This window comes from Miscanthus floridulus, chromosome 4 (genome assembly GCF_019320115.1).
Source record: "Miscanthus floridulus cultivar M001 chromosome 4, ASM1932011v1, whole genome shotgun sequence".
In the NCBI taxonomy this organism is placed as follows: Eukaryota; Viridiplantae; Streptophyta; class Magnoliopsida; order Poales; family Poaceae; genus Miscanthus; species Miscanthus floridulus.
Window position 1 is genome coordinate 30,352,013 of NC_089583.1, and position 16,805 is coordinate 30,368,817.

General features: G+C 45.9%; 1 protein-coding gene across 1 annotated transcript; it reads left to right on the forward strand.

Annotated features, from left to right (window-relative positions):
* Nucleotides 1–14,736: 14,736 nt before the first annotated feature.
* Nucleotides 14,737–15,396, forward strand: LOC136548330 (uncharacterized). Its single transcript, XM_066539898.1, has one exon. The coding sequence runs from the start codon at nt 14,737–14,739 to the stop codon at nt 15,394–15,396; it is 660 nt and encodes a 219-aa protein (XP_066395995.1).
* The last annotated feature ends 1,409 nt before the right edge of the window (nt 15,397–16,805 follow it).

Consider the following 16,805-nt stretch of genomic DNA (forward strand, 5'->3'; position numbering starts at 1 on the left):
CGACAACCTCATCGCCGATCCACGGCTCCCTCCTTGGTCTCACCGTGAGATCTCCTTCAACAGAAAGGATCAATGGGCCGCAATACCTGAGCTAGGGCGTTTTCCTCTGGTTCTCGATCCATGTATCAACAAGGTTCAGTTCGATAGAGTGTTGATTGATGGTGACAGTTCCATCGATATACTGTTCAAGAACAGTTTGCCAGCCCTAAAGATAACCCAGGCTGATCTCAAGCCATATGAGGCATAGTTCTGGGGTGTTCTCCCTAGATAGAGCTCTACACCTCTCAGGCAGATCATGCTACCTATGCAATTTGGTACCCCAGACCACTTCCGCACCAACTACGTCAACTTCATGGTCACCGACTTCGAAGGCACCTACCATGCTATCCTTGGTCGACCAGTGCTCACCAAGTTCATGGTCATACCTCACTACAGGTATTTGGTGCTCAAGATGCCTACTGAGAAGGGGGTTCTAACTCTTAGGGGCAACATATACACAGCTTACACCTATGAGGATGACAGCTTCAAAATAACAGAGGCTCACGACCTCTCTATTCGCATGGCCGAGACCACGTTCGACGCCAAGAAGACCCCAACCAATCACCTGGAGATCCCAGAGCTCGAGGCCCCATGCAAGAACATCAAGTCCAAAGAGCACAAAGAGATCCAGCTAGTCGACAGCGATCCTAGCAAAACAGCCCTTATCAGGGCCAACCTGGATCCTAAATAGGAAGACGCGTTCGTCAAGTTCTTAAGAAGCAACATGAGTGTGTTCGCATGGAAACCCGCTGACATGCCCGGTGTACCTCGAAACTTGATCGAGCACTCCTTAAATGTCGATAGCAAGGCCAAACCCATCAAGCAGAAGCTATGATGGTTCGCTCGTGACAAAAAGGAGGCTATTAGGGTAGAAATTACATGGCTTTTAGCAGCCGGATTTATGAAAGAAGTGTATCATCCAGAGTGGTTAGCCAACCCGGTTCTTGTATGCAAAAAGAATAAGGAATGGAGAATGTGCGTTGATTACATTGATCTCAACAAACTCTGTCCTAAAGACCCCTTCAGCTTACCTCGCATAGATGAGGTCATAGATTCAACTACCGGTTGTGAGCTGCTTTCCTTTCTCGATTGCTACTCTGGTTATCACTAGATCGCTCTCAAAAAGGATGACCAGATCAAGACATCCTTCATCACGCCTTTCGGCGCCTACTGCTACATGACCATGTCATTCAGGCTCAAGAACGCCGGGGCTACCTACCAATGCGCCATACAGGCCTGCCTCAAAGACGAAATAAAAGATGACCTCGTCGAGGCTTATGTTGACGATGTAGTCGTTAAAACCAAGGAAGCGTTCACCCTTGTTGACAACCTTGAGCGTACCTTTGCAGCCCTTAACACATACCAGTGGAAATTAAACCCAAAGAAGTGCATCTTTGGTGTTCCATCTGGTATACTGCTTGGTAATGTCGTCAGTCACGATATACGCCCAAACCCAGAGAAAGTAAAAGCTATCTTGGACATGAAGCCGCCCAAAAAGGTGAAGGATGTTTAGAAGCTTACCGGATGCATGGCTGGCCTCAGTCATTTCATATCAAAATTAGGCGAAAAAGGACTACCGTTTTTCCAGCTGCTCAAAGCATCTGAGAAGTTTGAGTGGTCGGAGGAAGCAGACGCTGCCTTTACATAGCTGAAACAATTCCTTACATCACCTCCGGTCCTCACTGCTCCCAGAGAAGACGAAACCCTCCTACTTTACATTGCGGCAACTAATCGAGTGGTCTACACTGCCATGGTGGTCGAGCGTGATGAGCCTGGCCACGTCTACAAGGTACAGTGACCAATCTATTTCATCAGTGAGGTGCTCAATGAATGCAAGACCAGGTACCCACAGATTTAGAAACTGATCTACGCCATACTAATTACATCTCGAAAGTTTAAACACTACTTCGACGGATATCATGTGGTGGTCATGACCAAGTACCCTCTGGGAGACATCATTCGCAACAAGGATGCGAACGGGCACATCATCAAATGGGCAATGGAGCTATGCCCTTTCTCCTTGGAATTTGCAAGCCATACTACAATCAAGTCTCAGGCACTTGTCGATTTCATCGTCGAGTGGATAGACTTAAGCACACCTGCCTCTTAGGGCCCCATCGAGTATTGGAAGATGTACTTCGACGGCTCTCTCAACATCGACGGTGTAGGGCAGGAGTCCTTTTCGTATCACCATCCAAGGAGCAGCTCCGATATGTCCTCAAGATTCATTTCTCGGCATCTAATAACGCCTCCGAGTACGAAGCATGCCTACATGGTCTGCGCATCGCGGTCGAACTCGGTGTCAAGTGTCTCTATGTCTATGGAGACTCGGCTCTGGTCATCAACCAACTCAACAAGGACTGGGATACGACCAGCGAAAAGATGGACGCATACTACAAATCGATCAAAAAGCTGGAAGGCAAGTTCTATGGCATCGAGTACACACATGTGGTCTAGGACAAAAATCAAGCAGCAGATGCGCTGTCAAACTTAGGATCATCCCAAGCCAAAGTCCCACATGGTGTATTTGTTCAAGACCTGCTCACGCCCTCCATCAAAGAAGAAGATCCCACGGTCGACAAGCCTCTAGACCAGCTATTGGTGGCTGCGGTTCCAGAGTCAAACACCACCAAACCACCTCCAACCACTAAGGAGCCTAACTGGAGAGTACCTTTCATCAAGTACCTGACAGATGGTAGCGGTTACACCGATCGGACAGAAAACGAACGCCTGATGCGTCGCAGTAAGCAGTATCTGCTCGTCGATGGCAAGTTGTGGCTCAAGAACGCGAATGAGGAAATCTTGATGAAGTGTATAACCTAGGAGGATGGTGAACATCTCCTGGATAAAATCCACTCTGGCTCCTGCGGTAACCACGCGGCCTCGAGAACGCTAGTTGGCAAGGCTTTCTGAGCAGGATTCTATTGGCTGTCAGCCATAGCCGATGCAGAGAAGCTAGTCCGCCACTGTGAAGGTTGTCAGTTCTTCGCCAAGAGAATCCATGTACCATCACATGAGATTCAGACTATACCAGCCTCTTGGCCCTTCGCATGCTGGGGACTGGATATGATCGGGCCTTTCAAACCGGCCCATGGGAAATTTACATGCGTCTTTGTGCTGATCGACAAATTCTCCAAGTGGATAGAGTACATGCCCCTGGTGAATGCATCTTCAGAAAAGGCTATCGCGTTCATCGACTAGGTCATCCACCACTTTGGCATACCCAACAGCATCATCACTGATCTGGGTACTCAGTTCACCGGGAACGCTTTTTGGGACTTCTGCGATGAAAGGAGCATAGTAGTAAAATACGTCTCGGTGGCGCACCCTAGAGCTAATGGATAGGTCAAGTGGGCAAATGGTATGATCCTGGATGCACTCAAGAATAGTATGTACAGAGAGAATGATAAAGCTCCTGGAAGATGGCTCAAAGAGTTACCAGTCGTGGTCTGGGGTCTCAGAACCCAGCCCAGTCGCAATACCAGCGTATCACCATACTTTATGGTTTATGGCGCTGAGGCAGTGCTCCTAGTAGATATAGTCTTCAGATCAGCACGGGTAGAGAACTTCAACGAAGACAAGGCCAATGAAGTACGGGAGCTAGAAGTGAATAGTGCAGAAGAGAAGCGGCTCGATTCTTGCGTATGTACAGCCAAATACCTTGTTGTTTTGTGCAGGTACTACAACAAGAACGTCAAGGAGCAGTTCTTCATGGTTGGGGACCTAGTCCTGAAGTGGAAGACGAATCAGGCTGGTGTCCACAAACTCGCAACCCCATGGGAAGGACCCTTCATGATCAAGGAGGTTACACGCCCTACATCTTATAGGTTAGCTCGCCTAGACAGCACAGACGTACCCAATTCCTGGCACATTGACAAGCTTAGGCGTTTCTATGCTTAGCTACTAAGATATGTATCTCTCTTGTACTATTGATTTATTTCAATAAAGCTATTATGATTTCTCCGACCACTCTAATGTGTCATTTTGAAGTCTATTGTTATTCTAACTCTACCAGTTAAAACCGACCACCATTCCTTCTCGGGTTTTTGGAGCAGGCCCTGTCTCTGGTTCCTCCCAACGCGTGCATGGGATCCGCTCTCTACGCTATGGGTGATCGGCAGGTGCTCGCTGGTTTGACTTGTGTGTTTCTACATGTGCACAAGCAACGCACCTCACACTCCGACCGCAAGACAAACTAGGGCCATACAAACCTTTTAGGATGACGTGTCGACTAAACTGGTACAACTAAACAGAACGCCAACACGTTCTAACTTAGTTACATCAGCATGATATCCGAGCTTAAACATGTTTTCTACAAAACAAACAAGCTCATGTTGAAATACAGTTACGTTATTACAATCTTGCCTAAAAAGGTCCAAGTTTACAATAACACAACTACATCTTCTTCTACAGCTATAGCCTACACTAATGGCTGGTCGGGGCACGCGGCACCTGCTGCTCGCTGGGCCTGACATCGTGCTCAGGTCTCGGGGACTCTAGCATTGATCGAGCTAAAGAAGATGGCTCCGCCGATGCCTGGCTAGTCGAGACCGTAGGCTTCACCGGTTGGCTTGAAAATAAAGGCGCTCCCAGCTGACTTGTTGACGACATTCCTTGTACGGGTGGTGTCACACCTCCACACAGGTTAATGTCGCCAATTATTTTTGCCGACAAGTCCAGCTGGGTCATCTGTAGCTCCTTGGCCTTGTCTAGATCTACCTCCTTCGGGTATCCAGCCTCCAGGCGCTTAAGATCGATCAGGGGGTAGTGAGCATGTACCATGCTTAGCACATGTGCACCTACATACTCTCCTGCCTCCTTCATGAACTCCTAGAACCATCCCCATGCCTTTTGGCATCTCTCGATCAATCCCAGTTGCGGCGTCCTTGGCACATCTTCTACTAGCACCGGATCGATGAGGTTAAGCACCAGCAAAATGCCCTTTACCACCTCCTGGCACCGGCTTTTCTAGGTGTCATGGTCCTTGGTGATCTCTTGGCATTGCGCCTTCCAGCCATCACGGTCATTCATCATGGCCTCCAGATGCTTCTTTGCATTGACTTTTATAACTACAAACCGCACACGCTATTAAAACGTCAGACCACGCCAAACTACGGTAGGCAACAAAAATGAGCAAAGGTGTTTGGACAACTTACCTTTCAGCTCCTCTGTCATCTTGGTCATGTGGTCCCGGAGCTACGACTAGTCTTGCACTAGTTTTCTGTTGTTCTCGTTCAGGCGATCACACTCCACGACAGCATGACTGTTCTCCTCTTAGAGACGGATCACTTCAGCTTCTAAGCCTGCACTACAGCTGTTACTACCAACAACGCAACAACACTTGTCAGTAGTCGGTATGATAAAATGGCTACTTACTTGTTCTTTCCCGCTCTTTATTACTGAGCTAGATGACCAGGTTCTGGTTCTAGGACTCTTGCACCATTTTTTCATGATTGGCGGCTTCAAGTCGCTGGCGCAAGCGTTCCACCTCTGCCGTCAGCTCCTTGTTGCTTGCAGCGATCTCGTCGATCTAGTCGAAGCATTTCTTGCGATACCTTGCAGTCTTCATTAAGTCCTATGTGTAGATAACTAAGCAAGACAACTACGACTAGATAGCAAGACCAGGGGGTGAAGCAAAGCTTACCTGCACCTCCGTCACAAGCCGTTTCGCTGCCTGTTCAACTTTCTTGGTTTCTTCGACCTCCAGGATTTCCTCATGGACAACCCATTGGTCGTTCCACCAACGCGACACATACACATGTTGGCGCTTGTCTTGCAGATGGCCTAGGACCTCCTCCACCTCATCCTCTTCTAGCTCTTCTTTGAGTCCTGGTGCTGGCCCGGCGTCGGCAGCACCTATGATTGCCACAGCCTTCCCATGAGCTGCAGCGTTGGTAAATGTGGGATGCGCTCTCACCACCGGATGTTGCTCCTTGGTCTGCTCCATCACCCTCGATGCTGAGGTCTTGCCCTTAGTAGGTTTAGCGCTCGGAGCACTCATGCCTGGCTCAGCTGGTCCCTCGACCACCTACTCAGGGACTGTTGTTTGACTGCTCGCTTGCTGAGGCCCTAACAGATCTTCTACTATGGCTTCCTCGGTGGTCGGGTGCGGGGTAGTCTGCTCTGAACTTATTGGCGGAGCCATGCCACTTTCGGCTAGCTGGTCCAGACTTTCTGTGGACGCCGAGCTAGTACATCCAAGATAAGTTCAGAAGGCAATCATATGGAATGCAAATTGCTAACTTATATCAAGGTTACAAATACTTACATGTTAGAAGCATGGAATGATGTGAAGAAGGTGCATCTCTTCGGCCGTACTTGCTCCACGTGCTGTGCGGGTGACTCCTAGTCTCCCTCTAGATCCAGCACTTTCACTGGGCCTTAGTGCTCGACTCCTCCACCGCTTGTCCTTCATGCTGTAGTGGTCGGTGGTGTGCTCATTTGAGTTGTTGCTCCCATCGCCGGTCGCGCTCCTCGCCTAGGAACTCCTGAGATTGACCCGGCTACATCCTTCACCTTTGGCGATGTGAGTTCCACAGGCATAGAGGACCCACCTTGCTCCTTTGACTCCAGTTGCTTCCTCCTTTTCCAAGGGACAAGTTGAAAGGTGTTTGCATCTTCTTCCTCCTCTGCGTCATCGTCCAACCAGGCAAAAACCGCCTTCCGACGCTTGCTGGCCGGGTTCTCCTCTAGGTCCTCCTCGGGCTCATTGATATTTAGTGCCCCCTAGTGAGTAGGGTGGTTACTAGTCTCTTCTTTGACTGTTTGGGGGCAGTCGGCTGCTTACCAGTGGCTTTGGCTGCTGCCTCCCATCTAGCTCCAAGCACCGCCCAGTCGACGTCCTCATCCTCGATCCCGATGCTGGTCTGGGTTATGGGATCAGCTCCCTGTGGCCACTCTACTCCAGGGGGTGGCGACACAAACATGTCGCTCTATCCTGACCATTAACCTAGGTAACAAAAGGGAGTGAACACAGTAAGTTTCCACTTATCCTACCACAATATAAGACTACGGGTACAAGGCAAGATGAGTTACCTTTGGGGGAGGTTGGGCAAGCTTGAAAGCATGCTCGATATCACTCAGTCTGGCATAATTTGGATCGGCTAAGTTAAATAGCTCGCCAATTCTGGCTTTGACTTCGATTTTGTCAAGCGCCCCCTGCCTCGTCCTCGTTGGGTCCACGCTCCCTTGATACTCATAGCCAGGATGTATCCTCCTCTAGCAGGGCTGGATCCGTCGGCTGATGAAGCTCCTGACCACGCTTGGACTATCCAGTTTTTCCATGGGATCACTCCAAATATTTCTAGGATCTGTCCCAGATGCTCGGGTTTCTCCGACCAGCTTGTTTTCTTCTCCGGAATGTAGCCCACGTCGCACAGCGTGATCGTGTTTAGCTCTTCACGGATGTAGAACCATTTCTTATACCAGTCATTGAGCGATGTGTTCCATGGGTAGTGCAGGTACTGAGCTTTCATGCCATCACAGAGGTTGAGGTACACACCCCCGGCTATCTTCGAACCACCGCTTCCTTTCTTCCACAGACAGAAAAGATGGTGGAAAAATCAAAATGGGGCTGGAAGCCACCATATGCTTCGCAGAGATGTATAAAAGTGGTGACAAGGAGGATCAAGTTGGGATGCAGATTGCAAATCCCAATCTCGTAGTAAAGATAGATCCCCTGAAGAAACGGATGTACCGGAACCCCAAATCCCCGTTTAAAGAAATCCTCGAACACCATGATCTCACCTAGTTGTGGATCGGGGTACCCCTCGCCCTCTGGCGCATGCCATCCTATGAGCTCCTTGATGTGGAGTACCCCCATGGTGACGAGGTCTTCAATGGTCTGCTCGTTGCTTCTCGATTTCCACCATTCCTTTGCCATGACCCCTGCTTTCTTCTACGCATCACTTTTCGCAATGACTCCGGCCTTGCTGGTGAACGAGGAAATGGCGGCGGATTGATTGGTGGCGATTTCAGATGTATTAGGGTTGGCGAGAGGAAGAAGAAAGCTACGGTTGCGAATGGCAATGGGGTTCAGTAAATAGTAACTGGCCTATCATATACCGTATTTAACCTAAGAGTTACGCCGTTTTGTCTGCCTGGGATTCTTGGAAGATGTGTGCACACGCCGCAGACGGTTGCTTTCACGTTTGCAGCATTACTTAGCCTCGAGATCTACGCTAGTATATGCGCCTCTTCGTTGCTAGTTTGGGAGAACCCATGCTAACGCACCTACTGACACGTGCCACGCAACTGTTTGCTTGATAAGACAAAAAGGCAGTATGACGTGCTATACCCATCTACTTTTTTGACCAGACGTGTCAGATTGGACTTGATAGAACAAGTAAATAAATAAATACATAAAATAATAGTACAAGTGGCATATGATTTTTTTCCACACTTTTTGTGGTTGGGGATTGTCTCGACCACCCTCGTGCTTAGGGACTGTCATGACTATCCTTGTGCTCGGGGACTGTCCAGACCACCATCGTGCTCGGGGACTATTCCGACCACTCTCATGCTTGGGGACTGCCCCGACCACTCACCGACCATTGCTCGGAGACCGCTCTCCTCGGCTACATGTGATTTGTACTCACATACAGTTGAGAGGCATTTAATTTTTCTCACATAGACCTTGCTACAAGGCTAATACCTTGCCTTCCAGCAAGCTCGGGGACTACATCGATACGATGCACCTGCCGGTGCATCTCGTATCACTTGTACGACGATTGGATTCTCAACTTAACTAGGAATTCTTTTTAGACTCTGGCACCACGTGCCTGCGTCACCTACTACCAGGCTCAGGGACTAAGTGGGCACACTTCACCTTGCGGTGAATGTGCTTATTTTATCGACACCTACGCTCTGACTATTGGCCATAACTACTATTGTACAAGGGTCACTTACATTTCTTTTTAGAAATACAAGTGGGCACACTTGATCAGGAAAGAAATCTTTTTCTTTTTTCTTTAGAGCACCATGCATTCTTTGGACAACCGGAATCTTCGGCTATAATTGTGGTCTACTGCTCTTTGTGCTGACCAGAATACTGGCACATTTGTTTGGTCAATGTTTCAGCCAGTTGGAGATGACATGAAGATAGATCGCATTAGTCGAAGAAGATCGAACGGCGTGTCGCAACATAATACATGGTGCTCGGGGACTAGCTGTGGGGGTATTAACCCCTATACCCTTACGGCTAGGCTTGGGCCAGCCTGGACCAGGGGGTCTGGCCCACTAGAAGACAACGCGTGGCCCAGCCAATCTGCTTGGAGTCCCACGCAAGGAATCAAGGTAGACCTGGAGATCAAGCAAGATCCTGGTCAGTTAGAAAAGGGGTCCTTATCCGGCCACCTATGGCAATTGTAACTGGTTAGGATTAGTTTCCAGATCTGTAACCCTACAACCTAGACTATATAAGGTGGGCAGGGGACCCCTCTCAAAAACATCTCTCATGGACATACAGCAATACAATCAGACGCGGGACGTAGGTATTACGCCTTCACGGTGGCCGAACCTGGATAAAACCTCGTGTCTGTCTTGCGTCACCATCTTGTTTGTAGCTTGCACATCTGTTTGCTAATAATCTACTACCTTGGGCATACCCCTATGTAGACTGCCGATCATATGGAAAAAGCAATATGGAAAAAGGAAAGAGTAAATCATCTCCCAATTTGGCCCATGGTCTGCCTCTTCCCTCAGGCGGCCTGCTTCTGTTTCTTTTCCGCGTTTGGCCTAGCCTCACTTCATTCCTCCCCGCTTGGCCCAGCCAGCTCCCATTTTTCTTTTACTCCCCCACAGCCCGGCTCTCTCTCTTTCCCTGTTTCTCCGTGTGGCCTAGCACCGTTGCCCCGCGGCCCACCCCGCGCACTGGCCCAATCCGCGCGGACGTCGCCTGCTCTCCTTTCTTCCTCTATCTCTGGCAGCAGGCCCCGCACTCGCGCTCACCGACAGCCCTAGCCCACATGATAGGTTCATCTCCTACCCTTGTAACGGACCTGGACTCCTTTGCCGATGTCCATGTCCATCTCCGCTACGCCGCCCCCTCGGTAGCTTGCGCCCTAAGGCTGCCTGGCTCATAAATAGTGAGCCTCCGCACCCGTGTCGTCCCCCATCGAGCCCTAGAGCAAGCCACAGCTACCGCCTTTGCCCAAGTGAGCTCGCGACGCCATCGCCCAGCCAAGCTCAGTGCCACCTCCTCTTGCTCTGTGTTGCCAAAATCCCCTAGGTGCGTTCGCCATCTCATTCTCCTTCTCCTGTGTTCCTAGTTCGTTCTCTCATGGCCTGTAGGTTGATTTCCGCGTTCGGCGGTGACCTCGTTGCCGTCGACAATGACCGACCACCGCATCAGCTACTGTTCCGGCCGACAGCCTCCTCCCTCTCTCTTCTCGATCTTACCCGAGCCGTCCATTCCGATCCGGTGGTCCAGATCATCCCGTACCCCTTCGCATGCCATCTTTCTAAAGAGCCCCTCGGTTTCTTCAAAATAGAACCCGCGGTACAAGGCGCAATCATAGATTATGTTTTCTTCTTTGGAAAGCGTAGTTTCTTCGGTTTAGATTCAAAATACGTTTTCACTTATTTACAGATTTGCCACTAATTTTGTTTTAGCCATAACTTCTCCGTTTTAACTCCGATTTGATCCGTTCAACTTGCGTTAGGTTCGTAATTTCATAATCTACATGTTCATACTACTGTTAAGTACATTTCAACTTTTGAAATTCAAGGTTAGATTTAATCTATTATTTTAATAAAGGAAATCTTGTTTATTTCATATCTTCTATGTTTTAACTCCGTTTTAGCCCAATCTAGTTGCGTTGGATTTGTAATAACATAAACTAAGAATTGGTAACAATGTTTATCATGTCACTATTTCTGAAATTTCATGGTTTAAACTCTAACTTGAATAATAATTATGCAACTGGATTTTATAAATAAAATATGTTTTGTTTTACTTTAGTTTTATAATTCAAATCTAAATTTGACTTAATTTAACTTATAATATTTACAAAATATCTATGAATTTATATAATTAAAATAAATAAAGCCTATAGTTTTCTTTTCCACGTATAAAGCAAATCTTTCGGTAGTTGTATCTTTTGAACCGTAGCTCCGATTAGAGTGCTTCTTGCGACTGTGTGTTTGTAGCGATGCGTAGAATCGTGTTTCAAACTCTTTTACTTATTTTTCTATGATTGATGTACTATTCTGATTTAGTTCTATTATTTGCTTCATATATGATTGTATGGATACTTGTGTGGTGCTTTATGATTACGTCCAGTCGGTGAGATATATGTGGTGATCAAGAAGAAAAAGAAGAAGAACGTTGAACATTAAAGCTTACCGAAGGATCAGTGTTTTAAGGCAAGTATAGCATGGGATCATCCTTGTTGTCCTATACACCTTTAATGATTTAATTCATACTGCATGAGTCTACCTTGATTACCACTAAGGATTTCCTAGTACTTTGTTACCTTGTGCCTTGATACCTATGGGGTTTATGCATTGGGTAGTATGATGCTAGTGCTCAACTACGACCACGATCTGGTAACTTGACTAATGGTATATGCAATAAACACTAAAAGATGCTTTTTAGCAACATTGAAATAGGGGGCTAGAGTGTTTAGCTACTTTCTAAATGCTCTAGATTCCTCTCCCTAAGGACTTATCTGTAAGTGATCATCCGAGACTTATAGTACAGCTGTGAGGGCTATATGGCTCTGGCTTTAGCTCAGTATGAGGACCTTTTCTAGCTTGTTAGTGGTTACCTTTATGGCACAAGAGGGGCTCTGATTTGTATGATCTTGGCCTGCCAAGAGGGTGTACTTTGGTTTCTTGGTATTTTGTTAGTCACTCCTTGGAGGGGGGGCTCATGCTTATTGATGGAGAAACCTTAGCGGTCCTAACTTGTTAGACGAACCTTTGAAAGGATTCATAGTGAACCGTGCCAACCTTCCTAGGTAGTGGGTCAAGAGGCTTATGACCTCGGGCGAAAGGGTAAATCACGACTCATGGTGAAAGTGTACAACCTCTGCAGAGTGTAAAACTGGTATATCAGCCATGCTCACGATCACGAGCGGCCTTGGAACCCTTATGGAATAGATGATCATTAATGGTTAGTGATGATGAACACTAATGATATGGATGATGAAGATGCTCACTAATGGTTAATTGTTTATGCTATTCATTATTCACGTTTACCCGATCATGTGTTTATACTGGCTTGTGACAAACTTGTTGCTACTCCTATGCTAAAATTATGACAATTAAAAGCTAATCATAGTTAAACCAGTTTTAGCCTTTTGAGCCTCATGAACCCCATGTTATATTTATTGAGTATGACTTGTACTTACGCTTGCTTTATCTTTCATATATTTGGATAAAAATCCCGGATGGGTACCAGATTGCTAGTTTGGAGGAATTAGGCTTGTGATCAACCAGTCAGATGTCTCTGTGGAATTGAAGTCTTCACCCGAAGATCGGAGTTATCTTTTCGCTGTTTGTTATCTAAGGTTATATTCTTTATACTAAGTACATTATATATTGAGCATTGTCTATTGATATTACCTTTTTTGTAGCTATATGTGAGATTTGACTTCCTGGGCTCACATATGGTGCGTATCTAGTTTTGTTCTTAAAACTGGGTGCTACAAAGTGGTATCAGAGCAATGCTGACTGTAGAATGCAATCCTAGTAGAAACTTGTCGTTCTAAGGTTTAGAAGTTGCTACAAAAATTCTTGCTCTATGAACCTTGATATTTTCTTCTCTACTATATCTCTACCCTTGCTATTCATCTCTACATTGGTTCTTATTTTGAAGTCTTTGTTCTCATCTCCACTCCTTGATTTAATATGCTTTTAGAACTGTTCCTCATCTCCTTCTTGCGTAATCTTAAGATGAGTCTTAGGAATGTTACCCCTAGTACAATGAGGACGATAGTATCGCAAGTTGAGTCAATGATTGAATTGTGCACCTTTAGTGTTTTGTTTAATTGTCATTGTGCTTCTGCTTGTTTTGAATCTTTGTAATGACTACAATGATCTTGTTGGATGTTCCCAAAATTTCAATTAGTTTATAGACCTAAGGCATAAGGATTAGTACAATAAATAGTTGGGTTATGGTTTTCTTCTGTGTCCTCTATCCTGTTGTTTCGGAGCAGCTTGCACTCTTTGGCTTACATCTCTGATTTTGGAGGATCATAAATTATGAAAAAATTCTAGATGATAGTAGACTTCAATATATTTCTCTGAGCACAAGAATTAGCCTAATATCTATTTTGGTTGTGGAGATATGAAAATCACAAGACGATGCAACCGTGCTGTCTAAAATCTAGAGTAGTTTCTGTTGTGTACTATTTTCAACTAAGTTAACTGCAAAATTTGGAAACGTGTTCTATGAGAAAGTTGTGGAAAACTTTATAAGCTTTCCAACGGTATAATCTACAACTTCATTGGATTAATGGAATGAGAGTTATAGTTGTTTTACCGCATTGCTGTTTTTCTGCTCGCGAGGAATTTCAGATTTCTTGTTTTTGCCCATACACAAGAGTCTCATTGGGATGTAAGGACATCGTGCTACTAGTTAGCTCATCTGGAAGAAGGTGCTAGCTACCCTTTTTGTGTCCCCTAATGGATTTGTAAGATGAAGTTTCTTATATTTTAGCGCTTCGTTTGGAAGTATTAGTTATCTCTAGGGTTTGGTGTTCTCTTGTCTCAATTGCCATCAATCCCATCTTGTCATCTCTTGAAGCTATAATTAAGGATGTTATGAACAACTGAGTTCTAATTCATACATGTTGAAAACTGATGGTTGCTACCAGGAGAAGTGCTTCACAAGGTGCTGGAAGGAATCCTACCAATTCTAATCCACCGCCATCCAATTCCCTATCTATAGAGCAAGCTTTGATGATGCAGACTCAGTTATTATAGACTATTGCCCAAAGTGTGTTGAACAACCCACAACAAGCACCACCTATTGACAAGTGTAGTGAATTTATGAAGGGACACCCACCGATATTCTCTCATACAAGCAAACCACTAGAAGCTGATGACTAGCTTAGAGCTATGGAGCAACAATTGGACATAGCTCGGTGTGATGACCATGAAAAGGTGCTTTATGCTTCCGATCAACTGCAAGGAACTGCCCAAGATTGGTGGGAGTCATTTGAGTATGGACGACCCGACAATGCTCCTGCTATCACCTGGCAGGAATTTAAGGAGAATTTCAGGTCCTACCATGTCCCGTTAGGTGAGGTAGAACTTAAGCAAGAAGAGTTCCTCAACTTAAAGCAAGGATCTATGTCAGTGTGTGAGTATCATAACTGGTTCACTCAATTGTCGCATTATGCTCCAAAAGAGGTGGATAGTGATGCTAAAAACAAAAATGCTTTTTTCCAAGGACTGAATGATGGTTTGCAACTATAGCTGATGACCGTGGTGTATGCCGACTATCAAACATTGGTGGACAGAGCAATTGTAATTGAGAACAAGCATCGAGAGATGGAAGAGAAGAAGAGAAAGCGTGACCTTCAACGCCAATTAAGGAATACTCGTCTCTGTTTCGCTACACAACCAGAATATCAGTCACACCCTATGAATCGGCTTGGGAGTACAAACCAGGATTAGTATCAGCAACCTAATTTTAGTTCTCAAGAGCCATGTCTGTCATCTCACACTATCACCTTGATAACGACAAATATGTCTACTAGTAAGGAAGGTTATGATTGTGGTGAGATTGAACACTATAAGAATGATTGTTTTGAGAAGTTTGTTGAGAGTAATCGAAGCCAGAATCAACAGCAGCAGGAGTCAGAACAGAACGTCCATAAGGAGCAGGTGCAAGGCAATAAGTTAAAGCAAAACTACATTCAAGGCTGGTTGAACAATATGGATCTGAATACTAGTCATGGAGCTAAGGAGGTTGTTTATGGTTTGATTGTAGTAAGCTCAGACACTGCTATGGTGTTATTTGACCCCAGTTCGTCACATTCATTCATCTCTAGGGAATATGTGGAAGAACATAAGATAACTATGCTTCCGATGAGGAAACCCTTAATAGTTAACTCTGTAGGAGGAGAAAAGAAGGCAAACTGCTTATGCCCAAAAGTTAGTCTTAACATAAAAGGGAAGAACTTCAAGGCAAACCTTATAGTCTTGGAGTTAATGGGCATTGATGTTATCCTTGGAAATGGATGGTTATCTGCATGCAAAGAAGTGATTAAGTATGCCCAGCGTTCAGTGCTTCTAACCACACCGTCAGGAGAGAGAATTGAGTATGAGGGTATTCAACCTGTACCTAAGGAATATGAGAATGACCTATTAGAAGGTGCATCCTGTGAGGATAGTAATGTGGATTGAGTTTTCAGATGTTAGTGTGAAGGAGAAAACACCGTTGGAGGATCTCAATACGAGAGACGATCATGTTTATGCAGATTAGCCAACCAGGATCTTAGAATGACTCTTAATGAAAGATATAACTTGAAAAAATAAGGATTGAATAAAGGCAGAGTATCCATATCTCTTTTATCACTATCTTTTGAATCTCGAGGACGAGATTTATCTTAAGGGGGTAGAATTGTAACACCCTAAAATTTGCCTCTTTTGAAAATAGGTTTAAAATAATTTATTTTTGAATTTTGTGCTCATGAAAACATAGGAAAATAATAATTTTCATTAATTTAAAATTTATCATAAGGTAGCAACATGTATGTGCATACATGCTGGTGCATTTGTTTTATTTGGTTGAGTGGTTTTGACAAAAAAATCAAAATAAAATTAAATTGCTTTTAAAAATAAATTAAGAATAGATTTGAAGTAAAAGAAAGAAAATAAAAGAGTTTAAGAGGATTGCAAAATTTGTTTTGAAAAGCTACCAAGATTTTCCATTTTGATTGAAAAGTATATCTGAAATAATATTTGAAATTTGGTTTTGGACCAAGGTTCAAATGAATTCAAACTCTATTTGAAAAAAAAGTATTAGGAAAAGCAATATGGAAAAAGGAAAGAGTAAATCATCTCCCCTTTTGGTTCTTCCCTCAGCCGGCCTGCTTCCGTTTCATTTCCGCGTTCGGCCCAGCCTCACTTCATTCCTCCCCGCTTGTCCCGGCCAGCTCCCATTTTTCTTTTACTCCCTCGCAGCCTGGCTCTCTCTCTTTCCCCGTTTCTCCGCGTGGCCCAGCAGTGCTGCCCCGTGGCCCACCCCGAGCGCTGGCCCAATCCGCGCGGACACCGCCTGCTCTCCTTTCTTCCTCTGTCTCTGACAGCAGGTCCCGCACTTGCGCTCACCGATAGCCCTAGCCCACATGACAGGTTCGTCTCCTACCCACATAACGGACCCAGACTCCTTTGCGGGAGTCCATGTTCGGCTCCGCTACGCCGCCCCCCTCGATAGCTTGTGCCCTAAGGCTGTCCGGCTCATAAATAGTGAGCCTCCGCACCCATGTCGTCCCCCACCGAGCCCTAGAGCAAGCCACAGCCGCCGCCTTTGCCCTAGCAAGCTCATGTCGTCGTCCGCCGTCGCCCAGCCAAGCACAGCGCCGCCTTCTCTTGCTCCGCGCCGCCAAAATCCCCCTAGGTGTGTTCACCATCTCCTTCTCCTTCTCCCTGTGTTCCTAGTGTGTTCTCTCGTGGCCTGTAGGTTGATTTCCGTGTTCGGCGGCAACCTCGTTGCCATCGGCAATGACCGACCACCGTGCCAGCTACTGTTCCAGCCGGCAGCCTCCTCCCTCTCTCTTCTCGATCTTATCTGAGTCGTCCATCTCTGATTT